Here is a 20,645-nt window from a genome sequence, read left to right as displayed (position 1 = left end):
CGTAATACTTAACGCTTGGTAACGATATGATTCGCCTTTGTGTTGTATGAGATTGGCGAGGGCTCTAACAGTGGACCGGTAGCTCTGACTGGTGCCAGATGAGAATTTGCAGTTGTTCAGACAGGGACTCCATTTAGATTTTCTATGTTAAGCTTCTTGTTTACGGATGTCACTGTTGGAGTCCTTAATCCTTAGCTAGTCTCAATCTCTGAAATCAGAAAATTTGGCCAGATCTCGGGGATTCATCGTATTAGCGTGTACCTGTGTTTTGAAGTTGCTGATTGTAAGACTTGCTGAAAAGTGGTGAAGCATTGCGTATTTAGGTATATGTTGGTAAAGCTATCTCAGTCAGCTTTTTCATAGTTAATAAAGGTACAATGTTGTACAGATTTTAAATTAGCCGTTTGCTTGGTTTTTATCAATGACGCCAGAACCAACAATGGAAATGTCAGGAGTGTTAGCGCATTTATTGGCAATACAGTCAGAATGTCGTCGTTCAGCGACAGAAGTCCAATATATCTAATTGTTTTGTGGTCAACACTCATCTGCCATCATTATCAAGGTTAGAATGCAAAATTTATGGTCACGAAATAGCCGAGAATAAAGTCATGCTGTTCAGTCTAGAAGAGAGTAATGTTGGGATTGTATCCGTCAAGGCAACTGGACACTGATGATATTTTCAAATTGAACACTTTAACCATTGCGCAAGCTCTCGACTACTCTTGCATCTCCATTGACTCGACCTTCACATCAAGCAAGGTTGCATTTCGCATCTACGGAATGGACTGTGGGATTGGAACTGGATTTTTCTTGAGAAAATACAACATGTATAAATCAGACAGTCTTCCAAGGTGTGCTAGCGTTTTTGTAGTAGAGATACTGGCGATAAGGGAAACTTACCAGCGGATGAGGTATGGTTTGACTGACAGCCAAGCCGTCACCAAAGCTTTAAAATCGTTGGATGTTCTCTTTAAATGATATATTTTCTAAACTTGCAATGCCTGAGTAGTTATAAAGAGTTAGTTATAAAGATATTATTATTGCGCTATTTTCTGTTCGATAATTTTTATTGATTGCGCAATAATCAAGCTAATTGACATTAGCTTCCCCATTTTCGAGCAATGCATTCGGGTCTGGCTTCTGGTCATGCATGTTTGTTTGCGGCTTGGTACCCGCGCTATAGGTTTATTCCTTGCATAACAGTAAATGCGTCGACAATAGAACTGAGCGTAATCTCATTCAAAACAAAATATGGAAAGAAATAAGCAAGAGGATTCTGATAAAGATGCTATCTTGCTATGCCACCAACGAGTGAGCAGGAAAACTAAAAATGTCTTGGATTATGTGTATTTTAGGGCTTTATGTTCATGTTCAAGTCCTCTCTGAACATTTACCTTTTATATATATTGCTCAACGGAACATGTGGCTCAGATCTAGCCTTGTTTTTGGGAGAACTAACAAACTTGTACAAATTGCAAGAGGACAAACATATTTTGAATCCATTAACTTTTTCCTTAATACATACGTTCTACCTTCAAATCAAGGGGATTTATAGACTTCTCGAAAGTTATCGTATTCCCAGCCAGATCTAATAAAACAATCATAGCTGCTGTGGCTATTGAGGTTCCTTTCTTTATATTAACTTATATCAATGCATCTAGGATTTTGGCTGCTTGAACCATATACCATAGAATAGTTACAGAATACCTTCCGGTCTTACATATCATACACATATCCCACAAATTATTCCCTGGTGCACAAAAACCAAAAAGTTCAATCAGATTGTACTGGGATCTCAATTTTCTGCTTTATACATTTTGATTCCCTTAATTGATAAAAAATTCTCTGAATCTATAAAATACTTAACAATTAATACAAAAACTATTTTTTTATTTTAGGATTCAAGATATCGATGGCGGATTCTTTGAGCGGTTTGGATCGCTATTGCGACAAAAATCACAAATGGAAGAAGTACACATCACACCATTGGCACCTTTACCCGAGGAAATCGATCACATTGAGGAAGATACCCTGGTTCAAGATATTGCTCCTAGAATGTTAGATGCCTCCTGCGAAGCCGAAAATGATAGTGGCACTGAAACTCTTAACGAAACAGACAGTGAGCCCGATGAAAGGGAGAAACATGAAAGCTTCATTGGTGGTGTTGTTGGAATGAATGTAAGTCATTTTAATTTATTTAAAAAATATTTTAAGTTTACTTAAAAATAATAGGTAATGAGATATGAGGATAAGCTCAATTTGTAATTGCGTACATTTATTGGTTTGTTGTTTCAAGGTTGAAATGGAATGATTATCCATTTTGATATTAACTTTATTCAAATATTGTATATCTAATTATTTAGTTTACTTAGATCAGTTTGTTGCATTTGACTACCTTCATTTTATACAATTTGTTGCATTTGTTCAACAGATTATAATCTGCTAATTCTGGATAGTTGGATGTTGCCCAGATAACGATAAAATACAATTAATTCACCAAAAATGGATACCAAACGGATGAGGGATGTGTGAATTTTATCTGGGGCCTTAAACAAATTAAAATAGTTCAAAATGAAGCAACGATCTGGATAAATTCTTATGACAATTTCTAAAGTGTTATCGTGTGTCGCTTCGCCTGCATGATAACAAAATTCATTTCAATAAAAATCGACTGGGAGTATAGAGGATTTATTACGATTGGATATAGCAAGATATACATCTATAATGCTCCTTTGATTATTTTTTTTCGCTAAAAGTCTTCCACATAACCCTTCTGTTTTCATTGTTGCCATTTCTTATTGATTTGTTAAGAAGACTATTTTTCGTTATCAATAGCATGCAGACACCACCTCCACGATTCCCTTGGTAATGCCCAACGAAACTCTTTGCCAAAGTAGTTGTCTACTTCGGATGGCCTTTCCTCATTCCCTTTGGTTTCATATTGTTGGCTTGTTTCGAATAATTTATGCCCCAACTCACCCCACGTATTTTCAAGAGTATCTACGTGAGCTGGGGCTTCAGAATACACTTACCATAAAGCCTTCCCTGCTTGTGGTAAGAGGAGATTAAAAGGGATAGAAATTTGTGGCTAGCAACCTGCAAATTTTGAAACTCTACTGCTATCGAGACGTCATCGTAATCGTCGTGACCTGAATGCCAAGGTGGGATCTGACAACATCTTGCTCGGACATATGATGGGAAAGCACGATCTTGGTGACCGTAACGGTAATGATAGGAGGTTCGTGGATTTTTGCAACTTCCACAGTCTTGTCATTGGTGCTACACTGTTCGGGAAGATCGACCATTTCGCCATCACCAGTAGATTTAGAAGTTGTCTTTTGAATGAGCGTAACAAAGGACGCGCTAACGTGGCCTGAAAAGGGACCAGCATCTGATGGTGGCTTAAGTTCGGTTGCATTTAACATCGACCCAACTACCGTTTGACAGTGGTAGAGTTATCTTGCTGATCGGACAGCAGATCTACTGAGGAATGCTCCTGAGAATATCGTTGAGCATTGGGCCGTCATCGAAAATGCTTTTTTCTCGGGTGCTACACAGGTTGTCGGCCACGTTCCGAAGAGTTGTCATAAGATCTGGTTGACAAACGACAAGGGAAGGGAAGGACGAAAGGGGTTGAAGGCTCTATTCACCGCTGCTAGTGATGGCGGGCGTGACGCGCTCGAGCTCCGAGACCGAGCGAAATCACGAGAAGTAGCGTAGCGTAGTACGCCATGACAAGAGAGAATTTGCTGTTGTGCTGGCCAGTGAAGCAGAGGATGCCGTAGATCGCAATGATTTCAGAATTGTATACCGCATCACGAAAGAGTTTGCATGTGGACGCAAATCTGTCAATGATCCTGTGAAGGACGTCAACGGTCGACTTCTCATCAATGATGATGAACAACTGAAGAGGTGAAAAGAGCATTTCGCCATGGCTCTTAACCGTATTACATCCGGTGCGGTTCCTCCTCTTGTGGATGAAATGGCTAGTCACCGTAACATCTGGATACGGACTATTTTTCCAAGCAAGAGAAATCATTTCGGCCATTAATGCACTCAAGCGGGGTAAAGCTGCTGGTCATGACGGTCTCCCGGCAGAGTTAGTTATCGCTACACCTACAGTTACTGCAGATCCGCTGCCTCCACTCGTACGAAGATCTTAGGAATCCGAGGCCTTTTCCAGAGAGTGGAAGAAGGGGATGATCGTTAAGATTTCAAAAAAGGGGACCCGTTTTGGGTGTGACAATTGGAGAAGTATATGCATGCCCCCTGCGTTGCAAAGATAATAGCTAAAATAATCCTGGAACACATCAAAGAATATCTCGAAAGCTTGATCGACAGAGAGCAGGCTGATTTCTACTTCGGATCCCCCTACATCGACCACATCAACACCCTACAGATCATTTTGGAACAGTACACGGAATTTAGATCTTCACTGCACCTGCTCTTTATCAATTTCAAGAAAGCTTTCGATAACGTCAACAGGAAGTGTATCTGAAGTGCTCTACGCAGGAGGGGCATTCCAGAGAAACTAAAAGCTACTATCAGAGCGACATATGATGGCACAAAGTGTCACGTGTTGCATCGAGGTAAAATCTTGGAGGACTTTAAGGTCCTAAGTGGAGTCCACCAGAGTTAAATTTTGTCACCGATATTATTTCTTCTTGTTATCGGTGTCGTTTTTCATGCTGCCCTGTCCAGAGGACGTGGGGAAATTCAATGGACGGTGGAACCTTTCCTTAAACACCTCGACTACACTGAACAAACTGATGTAGCTCTCTCATCGGGTTTTTGACCTTAGCCAAATGGCTTTGAATTTGGAATGAAAGGCAGGTAGAGTTGGACTGGAGAGAAACACCAACAAAATCAAGATTCTTAGTCTGACGGGTCAACGCACTGTCCCTATCTGCATTAATGACAGAACATCGAAAGCGTCGATTAATTTGTATATCTAGGAAACGCGGTTTCTGCCGACGGTGGCACCGAACTGGATGTTAACCGACGCATTAACAGCGTTAGATCCCCTTCCGCCGTTCTGTCTAAAATCTGGAAATCCAATTAGACTGACAGACTGACAGTTGAGAATGTTCTGTGCTAGTGTTCTTTCTGTGTTGCTATATGGAAGTAACCCATGGAAAATGTTACCCAAAAGCTAGAAGCTTTAATTAATACCGGTCGGCGTCATGTCGTCATAGTGGGCTGGCCTGGTACTATCTCAAGCGAACAACTTCGTTGGCGCACAGGCCCGCCACTCATACGCACTATGATCCGAAATCCGGAAATGGCAATGGATAGGTCACACTTTAAAGAGGGACGACAATCACATTGCGGGCTACATCATGCAGTGGAATCCACTCTCCCAAGATGGCCGACGACTGGATCGCCCCAAGGGCACTTGGCGCAGAGGAGTCTGAGCGTCTTGCAAAGTCCTGGGGGGACCTGAAACACATTTCAGGTAACCGCGAGCGATCGCGTGGGGGTGTGGTTGACGTGCTGTCTTCTACTAAGGGGTGGATTTCTATTATATACATATGTCTATTGGAAACAGTTTTCTTACTTTGATTAATAAAACTTTGTACCAAAGCTTGTCAATGGCTTATGCTTTATCCATCCCAGTCACTGAGCAATATTTTCTAGTCTTGTTTTCCTTATCTCAGAGCCGATTTGTGTACTTGCTCATTTATTTTCTACGGGATAATTGATCAGGATCCTGAGAAAAATGTTGGTGTATTTTCCATTGCAGAGGCAGTTCTTAGTTAAAAAAAACTCTCCTATATTCAAGAAGATCCATTCAAATTGAAAATTTTAATTGCTTTTTTCATTAACCTTACATAAATCAAGCCTAACTGATGGTAAGACGGATTACATATTGGTAGCTAATATATGTATGCCATGTATTGCAAACTTCTTATATATACCAACCAAAAGGGTACTGAAACGCCTTCAAAAAAGATAAGTAATTGTCAGTACTATGGTGGGGGGCTAGTACGGGGTGGACCTTGTGGTTAATGTTATATTGGTTGAGGGGAATATGGATCCGAATATGTACTTCGATATTTAGAAAAAGGTTTGCATGCCAGTGCAGAGAAATTGGGTATTTGTCAAACATTCAAGACATGACAAAACACAATTGACAGAAGCTAGTTAAAACCTTTCCACATTCTAGAAGTTCAATATTATTGACAAACTGCGGGACTTCGAGCAAAAATTCCAGCCGAATATGTCAAACTTTGGGTTGAATCTATGTCACTGCCTAGTAAAGGATGTAAACGATGCTAAAAGTCGCCATAGGAAATATCTTTTTAAGGTTTTGTGTAAACATAAAATCTTCTTAAAATCGATTGAATGTCTGCCGGTGTGTCTGTCACACCCGATTTACTCGAAAATGGCCGAACTAATCTAATGTGAATCCCTTTACATATAGCCAGTAGCGCCATTTTGTGTTAAGTTTGAGGGAGGGCTCCCATACTTATGTAAGGGGGGTGTAAAACTTTTTTCACAAAATATGGTCATGTGGGGTATCAAATGAAAGGGTTCGATTAGTACGATTAGTACGAAAATGATCTTGTTTCTGATATCTGAATCTAATCTAGGCCTTAAAATATATCCGGTTCCGATATCTGCACAAATAAAGTCACTAATAGTATCCTCGGCAACCCCCCATAACTTTATCCTTGAAGTACAACTATTTGTGTAAGGGATAATATAAAGCACAATTTGGTCAAGTTTGAAGAAAATCTAACAATTATTAACGAAGTAATAGAGGGTGAAACTTTGCCATTTTTTAATGAATTTCGTGCATTCTACAACGCGTATGATATCATCATCATATAAATTCGGCAATACCACAACAAAGTAAGCTCACATGAACGGGGGGACGCAAAGTAATATTTTGTTTCAGTTTCTTAGTCATTTGTACATCAATATCAATTACCCTTGACACGTATCTCGGTTGGTGTTCATCAAGGAACCGCCCTCTCACCACTCCTCTTTGTTCTTGCTATGGACACCGTCACACGGGATATTCAACGTCCAGCGCCCTACGCACTGCTTTATGCAGATGATGTTTTCCTAGCATCTGATAGCAAAAATGATGCTCGAGCAACTTGCCCAAAAATGAAATGATCGCCTCATGCAACACGATGTCAGATTGAATCTAAACAAAACAGAATTTTTGAGGACCGATCCCCATAAAACAGGTACAATCACCGTCACCGGCACTGATCTGCCCAGAACTGAGCGATTTAAATACCTCGGGTCAATGGAGAACTGCATTATGAAATTACTTCACGCATTAACGCAACCTGAATGAAGTGGATTTCCACAACTGGTGTTCTTTGTGATCGACTTATCAACGAACGTCTCAAATCTAAAATTTACTGCAATGTCGTCCGTCCTGTCGCCCTCCATGGTTCTGAGTATTGGCCGACTATAAAAGACAATAAACAGCGTGTTGCGGGAATGGAGACGAAGATGTTGCGTTGGACTAGTGGCGTGACACGTTTTGATCACATCCGAAATGAGAATATCCGCGATCGTTATGGGGTTACACCGATCATGGAAAAATTGTAAGAGAGGCGTCTTCGATGGTATGGTCACGCAATTCGTGCTAACGAGAATTCACTTGCCAAGATTGGTCTGAACATCGAGGTCGACGGTAAACGACCAAAAGGCAGGCCGAAACAACGGTGGTTTGATACGCTGGATGGGGATTTAAAAGCCTTGAGGTTGCACTCAGATCAGGCATTCGATAAAGCCAAATGGCACCGATCACGCCGAGAACGGGACAAAGGCTGAAAAAAGAAGAAGAAGATCAATTACCCCTGACAGACATATGCGTGGTTGTAGGTATATATACGTGCTAATGAATTTTACGAGTAGTGCCTAATTCAGATAGATATATTTGTGCATTAAACCAGCCGTATTCAATATACGTGCTATATATGTACATATGTATGCTCTTGTGCACGAAGTAAAAATATGTACAGTATTCGGTAATAGTCAGTTTGTTTGTTTAGGGTGAGGATAATATCTATGTCTGTTTGGAAAAATATGAAGGAATATGTTAGATTAGTAGCTATATATACGGATGGAAAAATGTATCTAGAAATTTCTCACAAAAGATGAACACAAAACCTTTATACTCGAAGCGCGAGCTTCCGGTATTCCGACTTGTTTGAGTTTTCAATGTCATTATTATGATTTTCTAGCTCTGTGCGGATTTCAATTTTTCCTATATAAAAAGGAGTTATTTTTATAATTCGCCCTAGCAAGGGTTTTATTTTATGCTTTTTTCGATGATTTTCTTTGCTTTGTATGTAATAGACTATACGTTGTGCTCAAGAAAAAAAAAATACAATTCACATACAACTTCATTTACCCCTTTTCGAACACTTATTGTATTTTGTACTACGGTGTCCGGATTTCAATTTCTCTCACGGTATTCGTTTCTTAAGGGGGAAATCATATTAAAAGGTCTTTTTTCATGTACTTTTTCGATTTTTTTTTTTGTGGAAAGAATTATTGGGAATTCTATTAAATTTGGACATTATATTTGCCATATTCAGAGCAACTTTTGAGTTTTCTTTTTAGAAAAGTTTAAGCTAAAAATAAAAGGGTTACGTGATGATATTTCGCTGATGGTCGGAACTGGAGCGCTCTAACTGCGGGATGTGTAGCGACTCCAATTTTTATCTGAAACCAAGAAGTTTTTAATTTTGCATTACTAACTATGCAATATGTAATACAGTTGAAATGCAGTTGAAAATAGTAAAAATCAAAAATTTTGCAGGTGTTCAAAAAAAAAAAATATTTGTTTTTCAATTTTCAGAATTTTTTTCAATAATTATGCAAAAAGGGCACCCTTAAACATATGATTTTATCCCAAATGTTGGTTCACATTCTTGGTAGTTTTGTAAAGAATCACATACAAATTTCATCATGATCGGTTTGTTACTTTTTGGGCTAGAATTCCCGCAAATGTGATAAGCATCGTTTTAAGAAAAACAGGTTTGCAAAATGGCTTGAAAAATATCTTTTTGGATATGAAGATATTTATCACTCTTAATTACGAACAAAATACAGTTAAAACAAGTACAAATGCACTCGTTCCAGGGACTGATGCCAAGTATTGTTCACATAACGCTACTAGATTCCGTAAGGACATATAGCGATTACCTTCTGGGCGGTGGACCCTGAGCCTATACCCGATAATGGCTCGCTTTTACCGTATAAAATCTAAAAGACCTTGAATTTCGCTTCGAAATTTTTGCAACGTTTTTTTTTTTAGGAGAGCTAGGCTAACGATGTTAACAATAGAAAAAATCCTAATGGGGTTTCCCCCTTAATTTGGAGGGAAAGGTTATTACATAGTCTCGTAATCACTCGGCATTGTTATCCGACCGTTTGATATAGAGTATCATATAGAGTAGATTCCTGTGCAATGCGGCATTCATTCCCACACTTGAAATTTGGTAAATGGGCGGCTTTCCCACAATTTCATTCGACTAGTACATTCAAATCATTAAAACCCAGGTCTATTTCTAACTATGGACATGATAAACAAAATGGTCATCAGTAAAAAGCCGCTCTGTCTTTTTTGTACAACTTACTGTGCTGGATGTCTGGACAAAGTATCTAATTATTTGCCCTTAATATTGTTTTGCTTGTAAGCGAACATGATACCACTTTCGGTAGGACTACCCATATGCACTCTTGATGAATTCTTATGCCAAATCTTCTATGAACTTGTCCCAATTTCCATCATCACCATCATATCCCCACACCGTTATTGTGTTGCATTGCAGGCATTTGTATTTCTGTAACTTCATAACAACAGCAACATGTTGATTTAGATGAATGCCAAGTTTACGCAACGCATCATAAATTCGCTGCCTTTGAATAGGGTTCAAGATGCGTTCGAAATGTGTGCTGCACATTATGGGACTTCTTCTTCAAATCACACCCATTTCAAGGACACAATGTTTAGGGAAACTCTTGGCGCTGCTATTATTAGTAGGAGCCGGTCATTGAATGAGCTAAGATCCATTCGGTCAAAACACACAACAGACAACGATTTATTTTATTCACACCAATTTTCGTTGACTTGGTTCTGGCAATTTATCTGTATATGTAGACCCAAACGAAGTTTATTTTCGCCGCACGCATTAAATGATGAATAATAGATGCAAGAATTTGTAGACGAAAATTTGTATGGCTTTTGCATTTTCGATTCTTTGGCAACACAGTGTAATCATTAAAATTGTTTTACATATGCATATTACATTCCTTGTAATACGCAAGTATTCTTTCCAGTTTCAAGAATGATCATATGCTTCGAACAATTGGAATAATATCTTTCTATCTTTCTGAAGGAGTCAGTGACCCTCCCAGGTAAATCTCGTGCTTCTTTATAAATATTTATTGGTAGCATTTTTTAAATTAGCGGTAGCCACTCATCAATCAAGAAAAGTGCCAATAAGTAAAGGAGATTTGACCATTGTGTAAATGTATTTTGTTTGTCATGTATGCTCGAATCCTAGCGAACCCCAAATATAAAATTATTGTGCCCAACAATGCAAAATTTATTTTTCTATGGATTTAATGGATGAATTTAATTTTCTATGGATTATGAGCAATCTAGTTGATATCATTTTAGTCAACATTCGAGTGGGAGAAAAGTTGCAATAGCATAATATAACTACAATTACTTTGTTTTGTGGAAAGACATTTCAGTATTATTTCAGGCAAAATATCAAGAAATCAATGGGGGCATGGAGAAATCTGGTACAAAACGAATGTTGAAATGGGAAATAGTAAATTAACTACACTACTATTGTTTGATGATTGGGTTACTTCGGACAGAATAATTCCATGGAAAACTCGCAGCGAATTACCTTGTTTTTCTATTAAAATAGGTTTACTATCTGTTTGTCTGTCTGTCTGTCACATGCATTTTTCTCAGAAACGGTTATACATTCTCAGAACACCGCATAATTACACTCAAACGACAAGGTTGCGAATTGTATTGAACTGAATCGCCAGTTATTTTAGTCTAAGCTAGACTAAAGCTGGGCAGTTGGTTAGGATAAACGGGATCTTAAGTCCACATTCACATGATGATGGACCGGACTAAATGGAGAGCAACATACTTCCAAGTTTTTTTCTTAGTCCACGTATTTAAAAATCAAAAAACCAAAAATGACTGACGGTTTCATCCAGGGCAGAGGAAACTCTTCACACGCTGCCTCACCTCTGCCGTGGAAGCCGCGTGACCGAAAGTGGCAACAGGTTGAAAAACGCTCCCTCCATTTGGTCCGGTCCATCATCATGTGGATGTGGACTTAGGATCCCATTTATCCTAAACAAAAAATTTCAAATTTGAAAGCCCGAAAACAGACGACCTTCTTAATGCTATTATATCATTGAAGAACTTACCGAATCAGCTTGTTGGGTTCTAGCTCTTCGTCATTTTATCTCGGTTTTATTCGCTAATAATGAAATTGAACAGAATCACAAAAGTGCTTGAGAAATCGATAGATGAGTAGTTCTTCCCTTGCTACCTGTTTGTAATGTTTTCACTATCTATCCAGGGGCTTGTTGGTTTGTAAGCCACTTACCGCTCTTGTTATTAACATAGTAGAAGTTCAAAATATTCAGGGTGATCTGACGTCGGATTTCGTCGGTCTACACAAGTTTTTCTTACCACTACGGGTAAAGTCGGTTACTTTCCTTGCGTCACCTTTGGCATTCTTATGAACTTATCACCTAGTCAGTGCTTTCTCAACAAGGAACTGGTGAAGCATTTTCATCACTGCACATCACTCTTCTAGAGTTAAAGTATGTCGATTGAAAAATCGCTTGCCGAGTTTAGTGACACCGAAAGATGTATAAGCCACTTGGTGGGCTCCGGGTTCAATTCTCTGCTTCTTCTTTCTCGCCAAATTACCATGATATAATTTCCAAAGGGCCACTGCATATGCGTCAACCATTTAATAAGCTATGTCCAGCATAAGGTCAAAAATATCAGGGAAAAAGGACGATACATTCGCCGATTTAACAGTGTGGGGTGTCATCTGTCTTTTCGCCGATATGGCCATTGACGGTATCCGCAATGAGTGCCGAACAGTCGTTAGAAGGCGTTTTTTGGGTTGACATATCGGCGATAAATGGACACTAAGCGGTAGTGATCTTCGTAGGTCGGACATCTAATCAATCGACTTCTTTAACAACATCGCGAAATCCCTCATTTATAGCAATACCGACATCAAGGTATAGGAATTTATAGTGGGTTTTTTTTCATTTTCACGCTCTACGTTGCGGCTTCTAGCCCCACACCATGTTTTATAGCAAAAATGTCGATATGTCCTTCATCTAAATTATGACCGAATTATTGTTAAATGTACATGGACACGAGTTTGTGTGCCTGGCATGGTTTAGACTAATTTGCTTATGTCCTGACGCTGCTCTTTCATCAAGACTTTATGCTGCCACATCTACATTTATGGACGCATTATCATTTTTCCGAGGCATAATCAATGGCACCGTAATTTTGCTGCTTCATACTCTATTACCTGAGTTTGGGACTAGCCCTTATACAGGGTGTCCCATTTATGATGGTACAAATAATGGTGGAGGATACCACTTGTTTGAGGAAAATTAGTCCAGGGAATACCTACTCTATTTTTATCGTTATAGAGTTATAGCGTTTTCGTGAATACTGTCAAAAAGCGTGATCTTTCCTACAAAATCAGAATTTTTTCACTCCCTCAACCATTGAATCCCAGATTTGATACCATTCTTGGAAACTGCATAAAATTTCTTATAAATGGATACTTTTTCAGTTGCAAAGGTCATCATCGTAGATATAACTGTTTGAATTTTAAGGAAATTTCAAAATCGATATTTCATCTAAATTTTAATAGGTAATATTGTAATGGTACCTTACACACCTGCAAAGTTGATATAAGTTGCGTCATTATGTTAACTTTTAAATGAAATGTTAGAAGCTTAATCATGGAAAATTTAGGAATATTACACATTAAACGAGCGAAAACGTAGTCTTGATAAGGAGCAAATTCACTTAAATATAGTAGTTTTGAATGCGAACAATCGAAAACTAAGACTAGAATTGCCATATTTAAGTGAATTTGCTCGATATCAAAACCACGTTTTCTCCCATTTATTGCGTAATATTCCTAAATTTTCCTTAATAAAGCCCATCATCTTTTATCAACTTTACAAGTTTGTAATATAATCATCATCATCAACGACGCAACAACCGGTATCTGGTCTAGGTATGCCTTAATAAGGAACTCCAGACATCCCGGTTTTGCGCCGAGGTCCACCAATTCAATAACCCCAAAATCTATCTGGCGTCCTGATCTACGTCATCGCTCCATGTCAGGCAGGGTCTGCTTCGTCTTCTTTTCCTACCATAGATAGACTTTCCCGGGCTGGATCATCCTCATCCGTACGGTTTAAGTGACCTGCCCACTGCCACCTTTTGAGCCCGATTTTAGCCACAATCAGCCGATCATGGTATCGCTCCTAGATTTCGTCGTTATGTAGGCGGAATGGTCCATCCTCATGAAGGGGGCCAACAATTCAAATCAGTAAGAGCTTTGACTCTATGGTGAGACGTTTCGAGCAAACAGTTTTTGTAAGCTGAAATAGGCTCTGTTGGCAACCAACAACCGTGGGCGGATTTCATCGTCATAGCTCTTATCGGTTGTGATTTTCAACCCTAGGTAGGAGAAATTTTCAAAGGATTCAAAGTTGACGTCTCCTATCTTTACAGGTTTCGTTTGACCAGTGCGGTTCGATGTTGTTGGTTCTTTGGTTTTTGGCGCTGACGTTGCCACCATGTAGCTCGATCTGGATGAAGGTAGACTGTACACCTCGGGTTGTTCTTCTCTTAATGTCAATATTGTGAGCATAGGCCAGTAGTTGGGTGGACTTGAAGTGGATGGTGCCTCTCACATCGCGAATCACTTTCTCCAGGGCCAGGTCGAAGAGGACGCATGATAAAGCATCCTCTCGCCTTAGACCGTTATTGATGTTGAATGGTCTCGAGAGTGGTCCTGCTGCTTTTATCTGGCCTTGCACATTTGTCAGGGTCCGCTTAGTCAGTCTTATTAATTTCGTCAGTTTTACCCTGGATATGCTATCATAGGCGGCTTTAAAGTCGATGAAAAGGTGGTGCAAATGATGTTCATATTCCAACAGTTTTTCCACCGCTTACCGCAGAGAAAAAATCTGACCTGTTGCTGATTTGCCTGGAGTGAAGTCTCTTTGGTATGGGCCAATGATGTTCTGGGCGTATGGGGCTATCCGGCCTAAATTAATCTTCCTGAGATGAAATATATGCAGCATTCAGACAAACACAATGATAAATCAGAATTTAAACCCGTTCCTGAAATTGGCAGAATAACTACAAAATCAATTTACCTATTTCACTGTTTGTCACCATCGTCTTAACTAGTATAAACTCACTTCATGCATTTACTTCCGAAGTATCTTCCCCAGGCTTTTCTATCAATTTTCAACAAGGGTAAATAACAGACGATTAAGCATTTTCATAATGAATATTTTATAAAACAATGATGAGGCCCTTGTTTCACCAACAAAATCGATTAATTTATAATTCACCACTATACGCTGTTCTACGGATTACATAAGTTAAGGGCGTGTCGTTTGTTGCTATTCGCAATATCGGGGATAAGGGACAGTTGGGAGGCTTTCTCCCGTGTTGTGTGAAATAACTAATCTAAAAATTATCCTAGTACAGAAGCGTTACTAATGGAGCAACATACTTTTAGAAGAGTTGGATCTGACTGTAGTACCTCTATCCTCTTGAAAGAATTCATCAAACATTTGCAATTCACCTGGCTATTTTTACTCCATACGTACGAAAAGCTTAATTAAACACTGGAACTTGTATAATTCCTCGATCCTATTTTCGTTGATTGATTTCACGTGAGTAAACCAAAAGAATCCAGTGAAATTTGATAAACACTTGTGCCCACGCAGCGTAGCATTCCTACTTTCCACCGTTTTTGTTTTCATAAGATTTCCTCCAAAATGCTTCAGTCTATAATCATAAATTCAAGATCAAGATGATAATAACAATTAAAAAATAGCAAGTTGGAATCCCACTTGTAATTTATCGAGAGTGCGTACCACACGCAGCTTTGAAGGATCCTTTCTACATAGTTCGCATCTTGTCTACTTCCCGACTGACGTCCGCCTCAAAGATGATGCGAAACAGATTAAACTTTTATGTTTATCGACTGATCTGCAATTCCTCACGGTGGAATGGAACCATGTTTTGTTAGTTCAGCGAACATCTCGAAATAACATCAAAAGAAGATAGTCCAGATACTAAGATACTTTGGCACTATCTCGGACGTAGGAGCCCTTGGGATGCTTCACCTTGACTTATGTTTACAGAGCGGAGATGCCGAAGGGAGGAAATTAAGCATATGAGGTGTTGATTTGTGTAACGATAGATAGATGATTACAATGGACTCTAAGCTTGGTTGAGAATATGAAGTGGGCGCAAGTAGTTCTAGTAATTTTCCCCCGAGGGAGGAAAGCAAATGGAAGCTTCTCTCAACTGCCTCGTTGGCCGATCAGCGGATGATGTGTATAGATCATGGATGCTGCTTAGAATAGAATTTGGCAAGAAAGTAGAGGATCATCGCGCTCTTGAAGTTGCCTCATCCACACTGAATGTACAATTTTCATGAAGTGTTCTGGCGATGGTATCTCGACGATAAGATGGCTGAGCTGATCTAGAAAGCTTTTGTAGGCTGCACGCATTGGGGTTCATTCGTCTCTAGGACGTGCGCGCGTTGTTTTCAAAATCACCGATGAATGTTCACCTTTACCAATCGCTAACGTGATCTCGAGCCGCGTTGGACCTATCGACGATCGATTACTGATCAATATTCGTGATTCCAACCATTAACTGAGTGTTATAAAATAAATACTTAATGGGAGCATTCGGTGAAAATTTCGTCCTTATCGATAGTGTTCACTATCCGGTAATTGATCGATGAGTTATTCTGCATTCGGCTCTGGAAAGTGAAAGTGATCGTTAAATTGACATTTTCACAGTTTCCTTCCCTTAATCATTAAAGAGTGCAGGGAAATTGTTGTGTTACGTCATAAATCCGAAAATAGATATTTCAAGTTTTTTCTTTGACGAAAATTGAAAGTGTCATTTCCCGTCGGTTTTGTTGCGTTATTATATCCCGCAGTTGTGAAGAGCTGCAGTAAAAAATATTGTATTTTTGAAAAAAGTCGGTGGTGCGGAGAAATCCGAAATTCAGCAAAATTCATAAAATAGATTCTGGCATTTTTTGTTGTGGCGTCAAAATGAGTACATTATCTTTGCCACGGTTTCTCAACGGAAGCACGAATAGTATTGTTAATTTAAAGTTCATGAGTTTGAATCGAACATCACCGCAGAAACGACAGTTCAACGGACCCTCGAAATTCGACTATGAGTTGATACGGCGGAAGAAGACGTTGAATCGCAATGGAAGTATCGCAAGGAATTACTTTCGAGGAGTTAAAAAGGAGTTTCTGGAGAAGCAAACTGATCTCATTTGTCATGCATTAACTGTAAGATTTATGGTTGTCATAAAATACCTTAGTTGTATTTATTACGTTTTGTTGGGTTTGGCCTAATTGACTAGTTGAATATAGAATCAGTTGTGGTATGCACCGGCTTTAGTTGCCCATTTTTCTCTGTTCAATATATAGATTCGAGTATAAATAGATTCATTTGATTTCTCGCAACTTTGTTTTTAAATTTAGCATCAATAGAATTTTATGTACCTAAGAAGTTATTCTGGATTTTGTCGGTAGGTAATTTTGGTAGCCACTAGGTACTTCACTTTCTCCCAACTGACCTACCATTGTCATTATATACCTTGTGGTCTTTGTCCTTGTTTATAAGAGATCTCGTTTATTTGAACGTTTGTTATCCTCCAGCCAGGGTCCAGAGTCTACTATATCACGCCTAAAATGGTCTATATTTTTTTTTTTGGCTGAGATAAACCAGGTCCTTATTTGTAGCAAATGCTTACTTGATGGAATTACGGTCAGGCAGTATAGTTGGCCTGGTGTGGTAGGACAAAGTGCCGTCTCCAAATTTTTTTATCGTTTCCTTCGAGCTGTTGGGGTTATTTTTCTTTTATTACGTGTTTAAATTTGAAAATTAATACGATGCTGATCAATAGTTTCTTTTGGAGTCTATTGCTTCCCCTTCCATAAACATTGTAGAATATACATGCGAGGGAGTTTGAAATCACCAGTGCTAGCAATGCAGAAATAAAATTCAAGCAATGTTAAAATCTCATCCCTTTTTAACTTTTAACCAGGAACTTCGGGCTTGAGGCTTAAGTTAAACTTGCTGATAGCAATATACTCTAAAGATCCCCTTCATGTCACTTGATCCGTATTTCGTACATGAATCGATATTGGGGAGATGGATTCACAGTAGGTCGTTCCCGTTAATCGAAGAAATCGAGAAATTGGTAGTTTATCAGGGCACTGGATGGATGCGATTAGAAAACAGATCAGAAGCCTGTGGGCGTTAAAAATGGTGTTGATTTTGCCAACCGCAATTAATTTGAGTACAATCTAGTTGAATTGATGTCTTTGTCTTTATTGTTCGGTTGGTCGAAAGTTACCTTTCGGAGATACTGCTGCAGTACGGCACAAACGGGTGACCTGAGATGGCCCTTTGGTGTCCTAGGAGTTTCCCTTGGGCCTCTTTTGGTAAACGTGTAGTTTGATGGAGGGTGTGGCCTCCGTGTTCTGGGGAAAGTAATGATAAATTCTGAAAAGCGCAAAATAAGCCATCCATGCCGTCAAATAATGGTTATGAATGGTTAAATTGTACTTGGTAGGGAGAAAAGCGGAGCCAATTTTCATCACCAACGGCAGCACAAACAATCTGTCAATATCCGGGTTGGTGACCGCGAGACCGATCTAGTTAAATACCTGAGGTTGTTAAGTTGCAAGTAGCACTTGGTTTATGTGCGAAAGTAGGAAGCAAGAGTTAGTTCATTTCTGGTAGCATGCTACGCCTAACGTCTAGGAATCCAAATGGGGTCTATGGGTAGTGCGGTTTATCCTTCTACAAAGAAATCGGTGTATGAATATGGAGAGGGCAGGCGATTTAAAATACGAAGTCGTTTAGAATACTCCTCCTTTATTTATTTATTTTCAAATAAATGGGAGCGAGTTAATTTACAATGAACCGGCTTAAATGCGAAAGAGTCACAGTTATGGAAAGCGGAATGAGAGGAAGTGGGATCGAAGAATAAATGCAAATATTTTCGATGCGTCTATCATATTATGATATTATGTGTTGATTAAATCAGCATTTATGTTTCAAGGTCCTAAAGCAGTTCAGACGGAACAAGGTGTGGACGTCTAATACACAAAAGGCGTAGAAGAGACCTTGAATAATGAATTCATCGAATGAAACCTAGTTGTCGATTACACTGATGACATCTATTTTGCTCTCTGTCGAGGGGCAAGTGGAGTTGGACTGAAGATAAACACTAATGCACAAATGATCTCAGTCTAACGGATCATCGTACCACCCCTATCTGCATTAAAATCACACATCAAGGAGGGCCGACAATTGTATTGCTGGCTATGCTGTAGTTTGGAATCCACTCTCACAATTTGGCCGAGGAGTAGGCCATCCCGAAGACATTTGGCGCAGAGAAGTAGTAGGGAGGGTATTAAAGGGAGGAAATGGATGGAGGAAAAGTTAACATTGAAGAATTTGAAGATTGAATAACTAAGCTACTGAATTAAAGACAGGGAAAACTGAGCTAAGATAAAGTAAAAAAATATTTTTAATTTACTCACACTCCAACGCTCCGCCGTACCAATCAGAGCATGTGAGACTTAAGCCCAAACAAATATAAGCACTTAGGATGAATTCGTCCAAATTCTTTCATGTTCAGAGTACATTCAAATAATCACCTAAACAAAATTTGGTGCAATGAAGCTGAAAGGCAGGAAAGGATAAAAAATAAAATAAACACATGCATTTAACCTCAGACTGGGTGGCTACCAGAAAAGAGCAGATTTCCAAATTATCTGCTCGCTGAATGCTAGATTGAAACCTTCAAAGATTTTGTTGTATTTAACGGTTTTTCGGATAAAAGTAAAAGGGCGTAACTTTCCCCTTTTGTCTTCATACCATACCATGTCAGCAGTTGAAAGAGCGGGTATGCTTCGAGTGTTGTTAGTTATGCAATAGTCACTTTGTCAATTGCAGAACTTTTTCAGTTTAACCTGCTAAGAAAACGATAGTGACTAATGAAATATTTTTGATTGCCGTCAGCAGTCAATTTTTTGTGTTGTAAGTCATATATACGCCACAACCATCGACCTGCACTATTGTTCGATTTGCTTTGACTCCTATGGTGCTACAAAAAATTACAATAGGCTACCTAATTCATGTAAGAGCCCAGAATCCTCACTCATTTCTCAAAGGAAAAATGGCAAGAGTAACACCTCGTAGACCTCAAGGACTTAATTGATGATGGACAGTAATTTACTTTCGATCATGTCCCTAGAAAATACGATTATTGAACCAAGGAAACTGGAGAAAAATTATCTTCGAAGCCAAGAACTGATTTTTAGTCTATCAAGCCAAGAATAATCTCAAGGTTAGTGGATGACGTAAACTCACATTTTAAAGCACAGTTAGTGGTCGACCTTTCTTTCTCTTGAATTTGAAACGCCCAGGAAGTGATCCACCATCTACTACTCCTACTTGGCATTGAACATCTTGGGTAATGATATGTATTTGCTAATAATTTGTCACTGTTAGTCCCAACTCGTTGTTCTGAAAATGGGGTCGTTGTGTAACTTGTCAGATTGCTAATTTTGCATTTAAAAATTCTTGGTTAAACTTCTCTGCTTCGAATTCTAAGACAAGCAGGTAAATTTGGAGAAGTTGTGGCTAAACATTCCTGAATAGCAAAAAATTTAGTCAGGAGGTAATATAATTATCGTTATATCTGGAGTTATCCCAATCTAGCTTCCAAATAAAAAATTAAAATAGTTTCTCTCACCCCCGACTTAAAATTCTTGTTAGGATACATAGTAAGAAAATAGATCCAAGATCTAACAAATGACTAAATTGGTTTATCTTTCAAAAAGCATTGATCATTCTAAACAAACCCTTAAAGCAGCTTCAAATCAGAAGGTTAGTTGAAGCTCAATGCTTCTAAGCGTTTTTAAATTTGTTCGTTCCTTTATTGTCAAGTAATGTTATAAAGTTACATTGCACTGCTATGGGTTGACTAGCAGCGCAAAAAAATTCTCAATGATCCCCCAAGAAAAAAAAGGCCCTGTTCTTCTTCTCGGGCAATAGACTGAAAATTTTCAACTTTCGTGTATATAAAGTTCAGAATATTGTAATGCATCTTCGTAGTTTCAAAAATTTAAACTTTTCTTTTCCTGTTGCTTGCAGTGATCCGTTAGATAAAATGCATTTGATTGCACCCAAGCACGTATATATAGGTAGCATTGCGATGCTAAATATATAACAAAATGGTCGATGATCATTTCAGTTTGCAAAAATATACAATCGTACAATTATT

At 38.9% G+C, this 20,645-nt stretch overlaps 1 protein-coding gene across 4 annotated transcripts in view; it reads left to right on the top strand.

Moving 5' to 3' along the window:
- LOC119658469 (protein unc-13 homolog 4B) overlaps positions 1-20,645 on the top strand; it is a 114,274-nt gene that overhangs the window by 75,160 nt on the left and 18,469 nt on the right. For 3 of the 4 annotated variants that reach the window (XM_038065887.1, XM_038065889.1, XM_038065890.1), the window contains one exon: positions 1,899-2,178. In XM_038065887.1, coding sequence (XP_037921815.1) covers positions 1,899-2,178 — 280 coding nt within the window. Of the gene's footprint in view, positions 1-1,898; positions 2,179-15,822; positions 16,630-20,645 lie in introns of those variants that run through there. The other variant, XM_038065891.1, reaches the window with a different exon arrangement.

This window comes from Hermetia illucens, chromosome 5 (genome assembly GCF_905115235.1).
Source record: "Hermetia illucens chromosome 5, iHerIll2.2.curated.20191125, whole genome shotgun sequence".
Lineage (NCBI taxonomy): Eukaryota > Metazoa > Arthropoda > Insecta > Diptera > Stratiomyidae > Hermetia > Hermetia illucens.
This window is presented reverse-complemented; position numbering and strand designations above follow the sequence as displayed.